At 39.9% G+C, this 14,902-nt stretch overlaps 2 protein-coding genes across 2 annotated transcripts in view; one reads left to right on the top strand and one right to left on the bottom strand.

The window, feature by feature from the left end:
- The first annotated feature begins 566 nt into the window (after nt 1-566).
- On the top strand, nt 567-2,380 carry LOC121941077 (small integral membrane protein 24-like). Its single transcript, XM_042483797.1, is given in 6 exon segments — nt 567-705; nt 708-726; nt 1,038-1,161; nt 1,653-1,736; nt 2,035-2,109; nt 2,279-2,380. Coding segments are annotated over 6 exon segments (423 nt in total). The 5' UTR covers nt 567-657; the 3' UTR covers nt 2,352-2,380.
- A 7,926-nt stretch (nt 2,381-10,306) lies between these two features.
- patj (PATJ crumbs cell polarity complex component) overlaps nt 10,307-14,902 on the bottom strand; it is a 73,578-nt gene continuing 68,982 nt past the window's right edge. The window contains exons 28-34 of the mRNA XM_042484121.1: nt 14,732-14,900; nt 13,759-13,796; nt 12,672-12,794; nt 12,441-12,545; nt 11,884-11,993; nt 11,652-11,775; nt 10,307-10,826 (exon numbers count right to left, since the gene is read on the bottom strand). Of these exons, the coding sequence (XP_042340055.1) occupies nt 10,680-10,826; nt 11,652-11,775; nt 11,884-11,993; nt 12,441-12,545; nt 12,672-12,794; nt 13,759-13,796; nt 14,732-14,900 (816 nt within the window). The 3' untranslated portion in view covers nt 10,307-10,679. The remainder of the gene's footprint in view (nt 10,827-11,651; nt 11,776-11,883; nt 11,994-12,440; nt 12,546-12,671; nt 12,795-13,758; nt 13,797-14,731; nt 14,901-14,902) is intronic.

The following is a 14,902-nucleotide window of genomic DNA, read 5'->3' as shown; positions in this document are numbered from 1 at the left end:
TGACCAAACACCAGACTGCAGAGGGAGGAGCTCTGAGGTTATTAAAGTGTTATTTTATTTATTGCAGCATTTAAGCTTTTGAAGCAATAACAAGATATTGTTAAAGATTTTCCCCTGAATATTGTCTCTCAGGCAACATAAAGATGTCCTACTTTTTTGGTGGAGCTGTTTCATCCTGCAGACACGATTCAGGGGAAAATCTTTAACAATATCTTGTTATTGCTTCAAAAGCTTAAATGCTGCAATGAATAAAATAACACTTTAATAACCTCAGAGCTCCTCCCTCTGCAGTCTGGTGTTTGGTCAGTCAGAGGACACAGATCAGACGTATTTTACTGAATCATCAAACGCAAACTTAAAAAAAATTCTCGTTCTTACTGAGTGAAACTGGCAGAAACGGATCTGAGTCGACTCCTCAAAACAAAGTAAAGAAACCTTCGTGTGTTGATTTAAAGTGTGTGTGTGTGTGTGTGTGTGTGTGTGTGAGGCTGTAAACACAGAGATAAAAGCTTTTCCTGTGAGTCACAGCCTGTACTGTGACTCGGGGTTAAACATTAACCGGAGACTCTGCTGACAGTTTCAGGTTTTAACTCGACGTCTGAAGCTTCACTTTTTCTCCACGTTTTGTCTTTTTTCTGTCAGAGCGGAGCAGCAGCCATGAGGAAACTCTGTGCGCTGATTTCCTGTTTGTTGCTGAGCGTCGGCGCGCGGTGACGGCCCAGGCAGGTACGAGCCGGAACAATGCGGCTGACCCGCTGTCACACCGGTACACCTGTATAATCTGTGTGATCTGAGTGTTTGTTTCATGATACTAATATTTCGCTACGTTTCAGACGGAATCTGAGACTTTTCACTTCACTGTAATTTTTACTTCATAGCATGTGAAGCATTCGCTGCTTTATTTTGAAATCTGAAAAATAGTTTTTATGGAAAACAAACATTTGAAAAAACGGCGCAGAGGTTCAAACCGACTCTGGACGACCTCTGACCTCTGACCTCTGACCGTGTGTGTGTGTGTGTGTGTGTTTGTGTTGCAGCTCAGACTCAGCCGGAGCGTCTGCTGCCTCAGTGGCTCACCGGCATCATCGCCGTCGTCGCCTTCCTCTTCCTCACCTTCGTCGCCCTCCTGGTGAAGAAATCGTGGTGTGACGAGTCCCGCAGGTCCGTCTGTCAGAGGACAGCTTTAATATCTACGTTTACTATAAATACAAAATACAGAAAATATACACATGGATTTTGATATTTTCAGAAAAGAAGAAATAGAACATTTTTAGCACTCTTGAAATCATTTTCATGTATTTGATTTGTTTTTTTTTTTTTTTTACTTTTATTTTCAGGTAATTTTCTGGTAACTTTTCACTGATTTCTTGCTGTTTTTGTGGCCATTTCTTGTTAATTTGCTCAGCGCCCTCGTCACGTTTTTTAATTTAGCTTTAAATTTATATTAAATTCAGGTCATATTCTTTATATCTATATTTTCCTTTTCTTTATTTTTTTGTATTATTTATTCTCTATGGATATTTTACTTCATAGATTTTGTTTTTGGTGTAAATGTTGTTTTTGAGGTGCTTCTAAAATCTTAGCATTGCTCATAAATTCTTTATTTTCTAATAATTTAAAGACAAATTAAATATTTTTTTACCTGTTTGCAGGAAGAGCAGCGTGGAGTCGGTGAGAGAAGATGAGCTCGTCATGACCAACGAAAACACCTACGAGACGACTCTGGACACGGTCAGGTAAAAACTACAACCATATTCTTACAGTTATTTGTCCTCCTGTCTGTCCCTCATTTCGAAAACCGGAGAACCACCTGACAGAGGTCCTAGCTCAGACCCTAACATCCTGAAATCTGAGAAATGTCCTGAAATCTTAGAAACACAATAATTCCAAGAAATGTCCTAACATCTACACACATATATGTATTTTCCTTTTCTATATTTTTTGTATTTTATATTCTCTATTTTAAATCATGTCTTTAGTGTTTCTAAAATCTAATTTACAGACAAAATTAAAATTTTTTTTACCTGTTTGCAGGAAGAAGAGCAGCATGGAGTCGGTGAGAGAAATGACCAACGAAAACACCTACGAGACGACTCTGGACATGGTCAGGTAAAAACTACAAAAAATACATAGATAAGATAAGATATATATATATATATATATATATATATATAAATGTGTGTATTATTATTATATATATATATATATGTATTTTTATTTCATTTTTTTCCCAACACTGACTGTGATTTGAGTTTTGAAGACAAAGTTTGTGTTTCAGGAGCAAAGAGGACACAAACGCTTACGACAACCTGGTGATGGACGGCACAGAAGACAAAGTCACCGCCATGTGACCGTCCTGCACTGATCCTGCTGGCTGAGGGTCGTCTCCCGACTCTGGACGGAGACATAAAACACACACTTACTTTCATGAAAAAAATTTACGGATGCGTCTTTGTTTTACTGTCCCTGTTGTCCTCGGTGGGTGGAGACATCATGTATCTTCTTCTTTTGTTTTCAGTCTTTATGCAAATCATTTAGCAGAAACAGTGACATTATTATTCTGATTATTAATCTTTTTTACTGTACGTGAAGATTTAAAGGGCCGGTTCTGTGTTGGTCTTTTGTCTCTGACCAGCTGCTTTTTAGATTTTATTATTATTTTTTTTTTAATACGGGAAGACGGCATCGAGCAGTTAAACGACAAAATAAGCAAAAAAAAACTAGCAGCCCTTAAATCTGTGAGATTTCTTTCAAAAACATGAAATAAAGGCAGTTAGCAGCTCGATAAGACATGTTTCACAAACTGCACAAAATAAGAACATTTAGAAAATTATTTTTGGAAAAAAAAATAGAGAAAAATGTCTCGTGAAAAAATTGAAGGAAAACTGAGATGTATATTTATCATAATTACAGATTTAAAATTATATAAGAACATTTTTAATTTTTCAAGCACTTATTCCAGGTAATTTCCTTTTTTTAAAAAAAACTTTCTTTCTTTTATAAAAAAATAACTTTTGGGTAATTTTCTACTTTTTATCAATTTCTTGCTATTTTTCTTTTCGGTAATCTTCTTATGACAACTTCCCATAATTTTGAAAGAAAAACATCTTTTCCTCATTATCTATTTTTTTTAGGTTTTTTTTTTCAGTTTTCTTGCTGTGAGGCTGAAAGGACGGAAAGATGTCGTCTGCTGTAAAGCCGCTTATGATAATTATGATAATGGACTTTATAAATAAAATGGAACTGAACTGAGTTATAGTGAATAATAACAACAGACAATTATTTTAAAAAGCTAATTTTCAGGTATTTCTTTTACTTTGTACCAATTTCTTGCTAATTTTTGTGGTAATTTCTCCTTCTGTTCCTCACTGTTCATCATTTCATGTTTTGACAGATTGTGGCTTGTGATAATGAGCTTTATGAATAAAATAAAATTGAATCCAATAATGTCGTCAGACTCTTAGAACAACACCGAGTGTGTCGCTGCTGCAGCCTCTCAGACCAGTTTCTGAAAACTTTTGCTCGTCACATAGATACAAAAACATGGAAAATGGGTCCGTGCTGAAAACTAGCTGCACAGCAGATGAATATCTCAGCTGTCTGCGTGTTTTCGGTGGAGCTCTGCAGCTGTAAACACAGCAGAGCACCGTCCGTCCGTCCCGTGATCCTGCGCTGATTAATGAGTTACCTTTTCTCACAAACTGCTGCGTCGACTCTCGTTAGTCATCAGTCAAACAACAACCTGCGATCAATGATTAAAGACTCAATTCACACAACGCACTCTGTGATGTCAGCAGCTTTCACACAGACGGCTTTCACACAGACAGGTTTCACACAGACACTTTCACACAGACAGCTTTCACACAGACAGCTTTCACACAGACAGGTTTCACACAGACAGGTTTCACACAAACACTTTCACACAGACAGATTTCACACAGACAGCTTTCACACAGACAGATTTCACACAGACAGCTTTCACACAGACAGATTTCACACAGACAGATTTCACACAGACAGCTTTCACACCTGAAAACCTGAAACCTGTCTGTGTGAAACCTGTCTGTGTGAAATCTGTCACACAGACACTTTCACACAGACAGGTTTCACACAGACACTTTCACACAGACAGGTTTCACACAGACACTTTCACACAGAGGTTTCACACAGACAGGTTTCACACAGACACTTTTCACACAGACAGGTTTCACGCAGACACTTTCACACAGACAGCTTTCACACAGACAGATTTCACACAGACAGGTTTCACACAGATGGCTTTCATACATACACTTTCACACAGACACTTTCAAACAGACAGGTTTCACACAGACACTTTCACACAGACGGCTTTCACACAGACAGATTTCACACAGACGGCTTTCACACAGAGGTTTCACACAGACGGCTTTCACACAGACACCTTTCACACAGACAGCTTTCACACAGACAGACGGCTTTCACACAGACAGACAGGTTTCACACAGATGGCTTTTCACACAGACGGCACACAGACAGCTTTCACACAGACAGCTTTCACACAGACAGCTTTCACACAGACAGCTTTCACACAGACACTTTCACACAGACAGCTTTCACACAGACAGCTTTCACACAGACAGCTTTCACACAGACAGCTTTCACAGCTTTCACACAGACAGATTTCACACAGACAGATTTCACACAGACAGCTTTCACACCTGAAAACCTGAAACCTGTCTGTGTGAAACCTGTCTGTGTGAAATCTGTCACACAGACACTTTCACACAGACAGGTTTCACACAGACACTTTCACACAGACAGGTTTCACACAGACACTTTCACACAGAGGTTTCACACAGACAGGTTTCACACAGACACTTTTCACACAGACAGGTTTCACGCAGACACTTTCACACAGACAGCTTTCACACAGACAGATTTCACACAGACAGGTTTCACACAGATGGCTTTCACACATACACTTTCACACAGACACTTTCAAACAGACAGGTTTCACACAGACACTTTCACACAGACGGCTTTCACACAGACAGATTTCACACAGACGGCTTTCACACAGACGGCTTTCACACAGAGGCTTTCACACAGAGGTTTCACACAGACAGCTTTCACACAGACACCTTTCACACAGACAGGTTTCACACAGATGGCTTTCACACAGACGGCTTTCACACAGACACTTTCACAGACAGACAGCTTTCACACAGACAGCTTTCACACAGACACTTTCACACAGACAGCTTTTCACAGACAGGTTTCGCAAAGACAGCTTTCACACAGACATGTTTCACACAGACAGGTTTCACACAGACAGCTTTCACACAGACGGCTTTCACACAGACAGATTTCACACAGACGGCTTTCACACAGACGGCTTTCAAACAGACAGGTTTCACACAGACAGGTTTCACACAGACACTTTCATACAGACGGCTTTCACACAGACTTTCACACAGACTCTTTCACACAGACAGGTTTCTCACAGACGGCTTTCACACAGACGGCTTTCACACAGACAGATTTCACACAGACAGGTTTCACACAGATGGCTTTCACACAGACGGCTTTCACACAGACACTTTCACACAGACAGCTTTCACACAGACAGCTTTCACACAGACACTTTCACACAGACAGCTTTCACACAGACAGCTTTCACACAGACAGGTTTCGCAAAGACAGGTTTCACACAGACATGTTTCACACAGACAGGTTTCACACAGACAGCTTTCACAAAGACGGCTTTCACACAGACAGATTTCACACAGATGGCTTTCACACAGACGGCTTTCAAACAGACAGGTTTCACACAGACAGGTTTCACACAGACAGGTTTCACACAGACACTTTCACACAGACGGCTTTCACACAGGCTTTCACACAGACTCTTTCACACAGACAGGTTTCACACAGACAGCTTTCACACAGGCTTTCACACAGACTCTTTCACACACAGACAGGTTTCACACAGACAGGTTTCACATAGACAGGTTTCTCACAGACGGACACCTCTCACACCTGTGCAGGACACACTGCTATATAGCATGTAGCTATGTAGAATGACGACTACTTATCTTAAAATAATGACTTAATCATCTTGAGTAATGACTTTTCTCACAATAACCACAAACTCTGAAGTTATCATTTTGCGGTACAAAGTTTGAATTTGGATATTTTAATTATTTTGTGAAAGTTGTTATTTTGTGAAACTAAGTTCGAATTTTGAGAAAGTTTCTCACAGTTACTTACAGGATCTTCTTTCTTTCATCACATCAGTGGAGACGAGCCTCAGTGTCACAGGAAGAGCTGCGGAATAAAATACTCAATAATTCAGGTCACTGTAACCATGGTGACAGGCCGGGATATTATGGTCCGTAATAGACATGGACCTTCAGCAGCCGGAGATGCTGCAGGAGGCGAATTAGAGTCAAAAACTGAGCCGTAACTCTGTGAAACGTGAACATTGACGTGAAACATTGAGATCGTTCACTTCTGCTTAATTGTGATAAACGTCCTTAAATCCAGAGAAAGAATCAGAGGAGTCGCCGCAGAACTTACCTGAGAATCATCGGCTTTCTTCAGCCGTCTGTTCGTCCACACAGGAGCTGCTCTCACATCATGGAGACGTTTCACATGGAAACAAATTTAGATTAAACAAACAAACAAACAAACAACAAACACGAATCTCAAAATTACCAGAAACGTTCTCAAAGTAATGACTAACTGATCTCGACTAATGACCACATATCTAAATATAATGACAAAGTTGTCGAAACAATAACGAATCTTAAATTTATGATTAAGTTTCCCCCCAAAATAACGGCATACTTACGTCAAACGATGACTTCATATCTTGAAATAATGACAAACTTTTCAAAATAACAGATCTCAAAACAATCACAAACTCTCAAAATAATGACTTTACAAATCTTGAATAATGAGGAATAATCTTAAAATAATGAGAAACTTCAAAAAAAGAGATGCATCTCAAAATCATCACGTTCCTCAGGTTTCTTCAGTCGTCTGTTCGTCCAAACAGGAGCTCAGCAGTCTTTGAGCGGAGACGGTTTCACTAATTTAGATAAAAAAAAAAAAACCCAAAACAAACAAAAAAAAAATAACAACAGATCTAAAAAAAAGAACTTTCTCAAAGTAATTAATCATCTCAAACAACAACCAAACACACGTAACAGCGTGGACAGAAAAATGAACAGGACTTTGCATCTCTAACTCCTCATCGTTTTATTTTCGCTCATTCTACTCTTTATTCATTTATTGTGCTCTGACAAAAAGATCTCTCTAATTTCTCTATAAATAGTACCAAATGACACATTTCTGTCCAGGAAACCTTTGAGAAAATGATCAAACATGTAAAATAAAGTGCAACCTCAGCCGGTTTTTGGCAGCGACTCTGAGCGAGTCCTGTGTGAAGGCAAACCAAAGCTGCAGGTTTTTTACGTTGAGGGTTCAGACGCCGGCACAAATCACCTCCAAACAACAACAAAAACGTACAGTGTTAATTTCCAGCAAAAAAATCAAAAAATAAATTACAGTTCATCTACAAATAAAACAAAATTAAGACAGTAATTATGACAAAAAAGAACAAAAAGTATTTTGCATTTGATTGATATGTTTAAGGATCTCTTCTCCGTTCTGACGCCTACAGCTGCTGCTAAATACTTCATTATACATCGAAATATCTGGACAGAGTACTGCGTTATCAGCCGAGACGGCAGCTAAACTCTGCAAACACAAAACCAACTTCATTCAGACTGAAGATCAGAAGCAGCAGACTGACGTGTTCGTGAATCCTCCAGTTCTCCGTCTAAACGAAGGCAGGAGCTGCTTTCCATTTTTATTTATTTTTTAGAAATTGTTTGTCCAATTGTTACAAAACTTGCAGGATATGTTAAATAATATTGTTGAATCATGCGTATAAAATTATTCTGAAAACACTCAATATAGGGGGCGCCACCAGACCCAAACAAGTGCACCAGTATTTTGCAAAATTTGGCCATAAATCACTGACGGTTTGTCCCAGCATCACCTAACTCAGTGGAGATTTTAAAGAAGCTGTTGAAGCATGTCCCCAAAATGTTCCTCATATTGACAAACTGAGCTTGGCCTTTTGTAGATTTGGACTAAAACTAATGAGCATGCCTCAGATCGGACTAAAAAACTTTTAGTTATTTTTAATGCAAGCATCAGAAACTGGCAAAGCTCTTGATATCTGAGTGCACCTATATTCTCTGCATTTCTAAGCACCAAAAGTTGTGAATTAATAAAACTCAGATGAATCTGAGGCCTGTAAGAGGTGGATATATGGTGGATGTGTTCCTCCTGCAGGAGCTATGCTAACAGTTTCCCTCTGCTCCCAGTCGTTGTGCTAAGCTAAGCTAAAAAAAACATCCTGCAGCTTCACTCAACGTCAGTCTGTTGCTTTTATTCAAACCTGCTTCTAGAAAGCTTTAAATTATCCTAAATCTCCACAGAGACACATTTATTTTAAAAATAATTTTTCTCTCCATGGTAACAATCATGTGGAAGACGCTGTATCTGTTGCCAGGGGCGACAGGGGGTCTCCAAGCCCACCAAGTCCTGAGAGTCATCTCCATGGAGACACGATTAACATTTCGATAATGTTTTATTTTTTCTGTGTCAATATGTGACTTATTACTGCAAGAAAAATGTGAGGAATTAAATGTTTACCAATGTTTTTATCAGATAGTGAGGAAACTTATTTTAGGCTGAATTCTCAGATTTAACAGAAACGTGATGATAAAAAATATTTGTGTTTGTAGTAAATAGCAAAGAAAATAAAATGTGTCTTTATTGTGACGAAATATTTTAGTGTTGTTTGTTATACAAGGAAGGTTTAATTAAGGCTCATTCTTTTCCATTTCTACAGGTTTTAACTAGAATTTATTTGATTTTTAATATTCTTTATTTATTATTTCATTATTAAAGAGTTTTCTGATCTGTTTTTGAGAGAGGAGCGGGCGATGCAAAAAGGGGAAGGCATGTCAAATTATTTTTAAGTACTTAATGGGGTTTTTTTTTGCTTTAGGGAAGGGGCATACAACTTTAAACGTCAATATTTTTGGATTTATTTTAGTCCTGATTTTAAAAGAAAACACGCCTGCCAAACTGGTATTTTTCTCCCAGATTTGTGTTACTAATGGTTCTAATTTTTTTCTATTTTTTAATGTTCAAAATAAGATATTTGATTTTTTATCTTAAAATAAACACTGGTAAACACGGGGAAAATTAAAAACTAGAAGCAATGACCTTGCAATGATCCACTGCACAATCACCCTATGAGCGGATTTCCTCTCTTTTTCTAATTTTACATTTTTATATTACAAAGAAATTTATGACTTGTTTGCCCACGACCATATTAAATCTGAAAACAAATTTCCATGTTTGCAAATGCAAAAAAAGTATTTAAAAATTAATAAAATAAAGAAGAACTTGTGGTGAGGAGCTGCTGATCTGACGGAGGGTAAAGCGGACGTTGAGGTTTGAAAGGATCGGGTGTGTTTGGTTTTAACAGAGATTTCTACGTCAACGTGAGCAGCAGTTTCCGGAGAACTCCTCTCTTCAGCATCATCGCTTCCCTTTTGTTCCTCCTGATTACAAACACGGAAACAAACCTCCTCGTTTCCTCTGTGAAATAGTGCAGGCTGCATTTATACGTCACTGACTCCATATTGATCTTTTCTTGTTTTTCCATGATTTTCTGAATCAGTAGTTGATTTAGTAACAGAGCTTCTCAACCTTTTCTGGCTCCTGAAGAGAAATTATTTCTGCCACATCAGCAGAAACATGAAACGTGTTAACTTTTGGGCAGATTTTGCACATTTTGACATAAATAATAAATAATGAACTCCACTTTTAGGATTTCTGAAGCCTAAATACGATCAGCAGAAGTGAAAACAAACTACACCACGGTCACATGAACGAGGGACCGTTTACACGCCAACAGTTCTTGCATGTTAAACTTCTGTTGCGGTTTGGCCTTCGTTCACACAACGACGGTGTTTTGAAAACTTTTTTCCGTTTTTAGTCGGGCCGTTCTCGTCTGAAGTGGCCTCAGACACATAAAAGCTTCACGGCGAGATATCTGCTGACAGATTTTATGTTGCAGAGCAAAACGTGAAAGTCTCTTCAGTTTGTGTTAATCACGGACCTTATTTCACTCATCCAACCAACAACATCCGACAAAAAAACATCCAGCCAAACTTCACAATGAGGGAACCAAAGGAGCTGAAATGCTCGGGTTTTCAGGTTTTAGTTCTCATTCCTGCAGAACTCTTCACGTCCAGAAGTTTCTGAGAAATCAGAACAAACCGAGCAGCAAAGATCGTCTGCGGCCCCGAACCACAGGTTGAGAAACTCTGTTACAGCTGCTGAAGTGGCCATGCTGCAGAGATTTACTGGTTTTCTGTGTGTGTGTGTGTGTGTGTGTGTGTGTGTGTGTGTGTGTGTGTGTGTGTGTGTACCGTCTGATGTGGTTTCTTTTTTTTTTTTTGCATGTTGGGAAGTTCATGATGATTCGTAGTCCAAGAGTCAAAGTTGTGTGAAATCACAGGAGCGTCTGTGTTCATACCTGTGTGTGTGTGTGTGTGTGTGTGTGTGTGTTTGTGTGTGTGTGTGTGTGTGTGTGTGTGTGTGTGTTATGACAGGATGTCCAGTGTGACGGTTCCTCTCTGTTTCTTCAGGATGGCGACCGCCTGCTCATGCGTCGCTCCCTGCAGACTCTCTCCATTCACAGACAGGATCTGGTCGCCTCGCTTCAGACGGCCGTCCACCGCCGCCGCACCCTGAAACACACACCAACACCTGAGTCAAAAACCTGTTCGGTCAAATATCAACATTCACGAGTAACAAAAGTTATTAACACAACTAGAATTAACCCTTAAAGCCCGCTTTAATATCACACACACTCATATCGCTCTGCACACAAAATGCACTTTCAAACTCAAGCTTTAAAAGATATTATACATTAATATGATTTTCTGCTTTCATTGAGTTTGTTTTTCTAACCAGCATCAGTCCGAAACATTAATAACAAATATTTAATAACACTGATTTGATCCTTTACACGCCAGGTTTTTGTCAAGATGACTGTGACAGGTCACCTAGTGGAAATAGCATGTATTTCCTCCATATGCCAAATATGGTCAAAATGACCTCATCAGGTGGAAAATAGTCAAAATGACAAATTCAGAGTCAAAAGCCCAGAATGACACCCAGAAATAATACAAGTCCTGTTTTTCTGCTCTGATGGCTGTGGGATCAAAAATGTCAGTTTGAATGGGGTTTCAGTGGAGCATTTTTGGACCTGAACAGTCTGAAGTTAACTATTTAGTTTCCACAGTGTATTTTAGACTTATTGTAGGAGCTGAGCTGCAAATTCACTGATTACACTCAAATACACAATCTGGACTACATTTAGGACACATGCATCAACACACACACAGTTATCACAACAGGAAGAAGAAAAGAGACTAAAGTGAGACAAACTGTCTCTAAGGGGTTAAAGTGAGGAGGAGAAACTCTCAGTCTCGTCTGTTAGGTTCAGACCTGATTAGCTTAGCTTAGCATAAAGACTGGAATCAGGTGGAAACTGCTAGCCGGGATCTGACCTTGCTGAAGACGGTCTTGACATAGATCGGCAGGTCTCCATGTGGACTCCCGAAACCGCCCACGATGCTGAAACCGAGTCCCTCAGAACCTTTCTCCAGGCTGATGCTACAGGGCCGCGGGCCCCTGAGGACGAGGAGGAAGGGCCACACACACCTGTTATCATACATACCCGTGTGTGTGTGTGTGTGTGTGTGTGTGTGTGTGTGTGTGTGTGTGTGTGTGTGTGTGTACTCACTCTGAATCGGCTGTGTGTGTGTGTCGGTGTTCGCTGACAGATTTGAGCTGCTGGACAAACTCTCCACCTGAGTGGCGATGGCGCTGATGTTGGTGTCCGCCACAACCTGATACACACACACACACACACACACACACACACACACACACACACACACACACACACACTCTCTTTACTCTGAATAATGATAATAATATAATAACACTGAGGAAAAACGCCATGACTTTATTCCCTAAACTTTTAAACAGAAGTAAGAAAACTAAAGCAGGGAGCCACCTGACAATATAACAGGCAGACAGACAGACAGACAGAGAGACAGAGAGAGAGACAGAGACAGACAGAGAGACAGACAGACAGATGGACAGAGAAACACACAGAGACACAAACAGACAGACTGAGCTGTATCAGTCGTTGGGCAAACAGTCAAATCTAAACTCAGTCTGTTATCAGTCTCTGCTGCAGGCTGACACACACACACACACACACACACACACACACACACACACACACACACACACACACACACACACACACACACACACCACAGTGTTACCTGCAGGCTGATGTTTCCGTAGCTGTTCTTCAGCATGGTGACGACCTCGCTGTGTGACAGACCGTCCACGGACTGTCTGTTAATACTGACAATCCTGTCGCCCACCTGAAACACACACACACACACACACACACACACACACACACACATTACAGAGCTGTGTTGTGCGTGTGAACGAGAGGAAAATACACGTGTTCAAAATATCTGCATGCGTGTCGTCGGCAGCTCTACCTTCAGTCGATGCGTCTTGGCGGCGACTCCGTTGGCCTGAATCATGGCGATGAAGATGGGGATGTCACCCAGCGGGCTGCCCTTCCCCCCCGCTATGCTCACCCCGAGGGAGTCCCCCACACCCTGAGGGGGGACAGAGGGAGGACACGGACACGTTACAGGAAAGACTCTCCTCAGAGACAAAAGGGGGACTCATTTATGAATTCATCCCCCCATGAGTTCAGCTTCGTCTTCTGTTTTCATCGTACTTTAACCCCTCACGTCTTGTACCACATCGTTGTCCAAGCAGATGTTTGTGCCAATTTCTTTTTTTTTTTTTTTAAATCCCTCAAGGAGTTCTTGAGATATTGCATTCATGACAGTGAGATGGATGCAAAGTCACAGTAACCTTTGACCTATGACCACCAAATTCTAATAAGGTGATTGTTGAGTCCAAGTGAACGTTTGTGCCAAATTTGAAGAAATTTTCTCGAGGCGTTCTTGAGATATTGTGTTTACAAGCACGACAGCAAATGCAAGGTCATGGTGAAGCTGAACTTTGATCTTTGACCACCAAATTCAAAACAGTACATCGTAGAGTCCAAGTGGATGTTCGTGCCAAATTTGAAAAAAACAAAAACAAACCCAAAGTATTCTTGAGATATTATTTTCAAGAGAATGAGATGGATGCAAAGTCACAGTGACCTTTGACCACCAAATTGTAATTAGTTGATTGTTCAGTCCAATTGGACGTTTGTGCCATAATAATAAATTCCCTGGAGGTTTTCTTGAGTTATTGTGCTCCTAAGAATGGGACGTTCAAATTGACATATGTTACATTTGCAGCGGCGATACGTCTGAAATGTTACAGAATCTAACAGGTGACAGAGGTCAGTTTAACACCTGCACTTCCTGTTTTATTACGTCCCATGAATATTTCTAGAATATAAGAGTTTGTGACTAAAAACCGCAGCAGCCGACACACGCGTCTTTTTCCATCTCTGAACTCTGAAAAACTTCCCAAACCCCCAAATCTTTACACTGACTACTCTGACTATAAACAGCATATTCTGTTTGTTCACTCTGCTCTGTGTACTCTCATATTTACCCGTGTGATCTCCACTGTACGGACGCCAGCATCTACGCCTGCACACACACACACACACACACACACACACACACACACACACACACACACACACACACACACACACACACACACACACACACACACACACACACACACACACAAAAACACACAGAGAGAAAAACAGAAAACGTAGACGTTAACCAGCCAGAAATGAAAACTGAAGTGTGTCAACATCATCACATTTTATATCATAATATATCACATAATATCAAAGTACAACAAAATTACCTGAAAATTCAGAAAAAGAAAAAGAAAGAGAAATATAACATCCAAAAAACAAAACTTGGCAAAGAAATTATTAAAAAAAACTCCACTAAAAGCCTTATTATATTGGAATTATTAATTATCCATTAAAACTTGAGCAAATTGGTTTGATTTCTTTCAAAAGCATGGGCAGAAGGCACTGATAAATGCAAGGAGAAATGATCTCAAAATCAGATAGAAATTAGTGAAATATTTAGTATTTGTTTTTTTAAAAGAAAAGGAAAATAATTAAAACTAAAAAAAAAACAAGGTTTGGAAAAAGTACCTAAAAAAATATAAAAGTGCCTAAAAAATTTAAATAAAAGTTAGAAAACTTCGGTAACATCATTACAAAATTCTGTGGCATATTTTTAAATATGTAATTATGCTAATTATGACTACAGTTTTTCCCTAGCTGTTAAAAAAATATTCTAAATCTGCTAATTTCTCGCATTTTGTGGATCATTTTGCTCGTTGTCTTTTCTCATGTTTTTGAAAGAAATCAAACCAATGTGCAGAGAGTTCAAAGGGTTAAATACTCATTAAAGGCCTCTGAAAGCAACACAAAAAGTGATGTCACTGCAGGTTTGAAAGGGTTAACTAAGCCGGTCATTTCACACGTGACATCCGTGTAACAGCAGCGACAGATGCACATTGAATCATTTATGACAAACATTCGGGACTCCACCTGTGCTGGTGGAGGAGGAAGTGATGTCACCGCTGGACTTGGTGTTGTTGTTGAGGGTCGGGGGGCCGGTGGAGGTCGAGGGGTCGGAGGTCACGGGGTCACATGAGGTCAAAGTGTGTGTGAGGGGCGGAGCCACAACACTAGAGCTGTTCCCGCTCACGTGACTCATCT

The sequence above is a fragment of the Plectropomus leopardus genome, chromosome 3 (genome assembly GCF_008729295.1).
Source record: "Plectropomus leopardus isolate mb chromosome 3, YSFRI_Pleo_2.0, whole genome shotgun sequence".
In the NCBI taxonomy this organism is placed as follows: domain Eukaryota; kingdom Metazoa; phylum Chordata; class Actinopteri; order Perciformes; family Serranidae; genus Plectropomus; species Plectropomus leopardus.
This window is presented reverse-complemented; position numbering and strand designations above follow the sequence as displayed.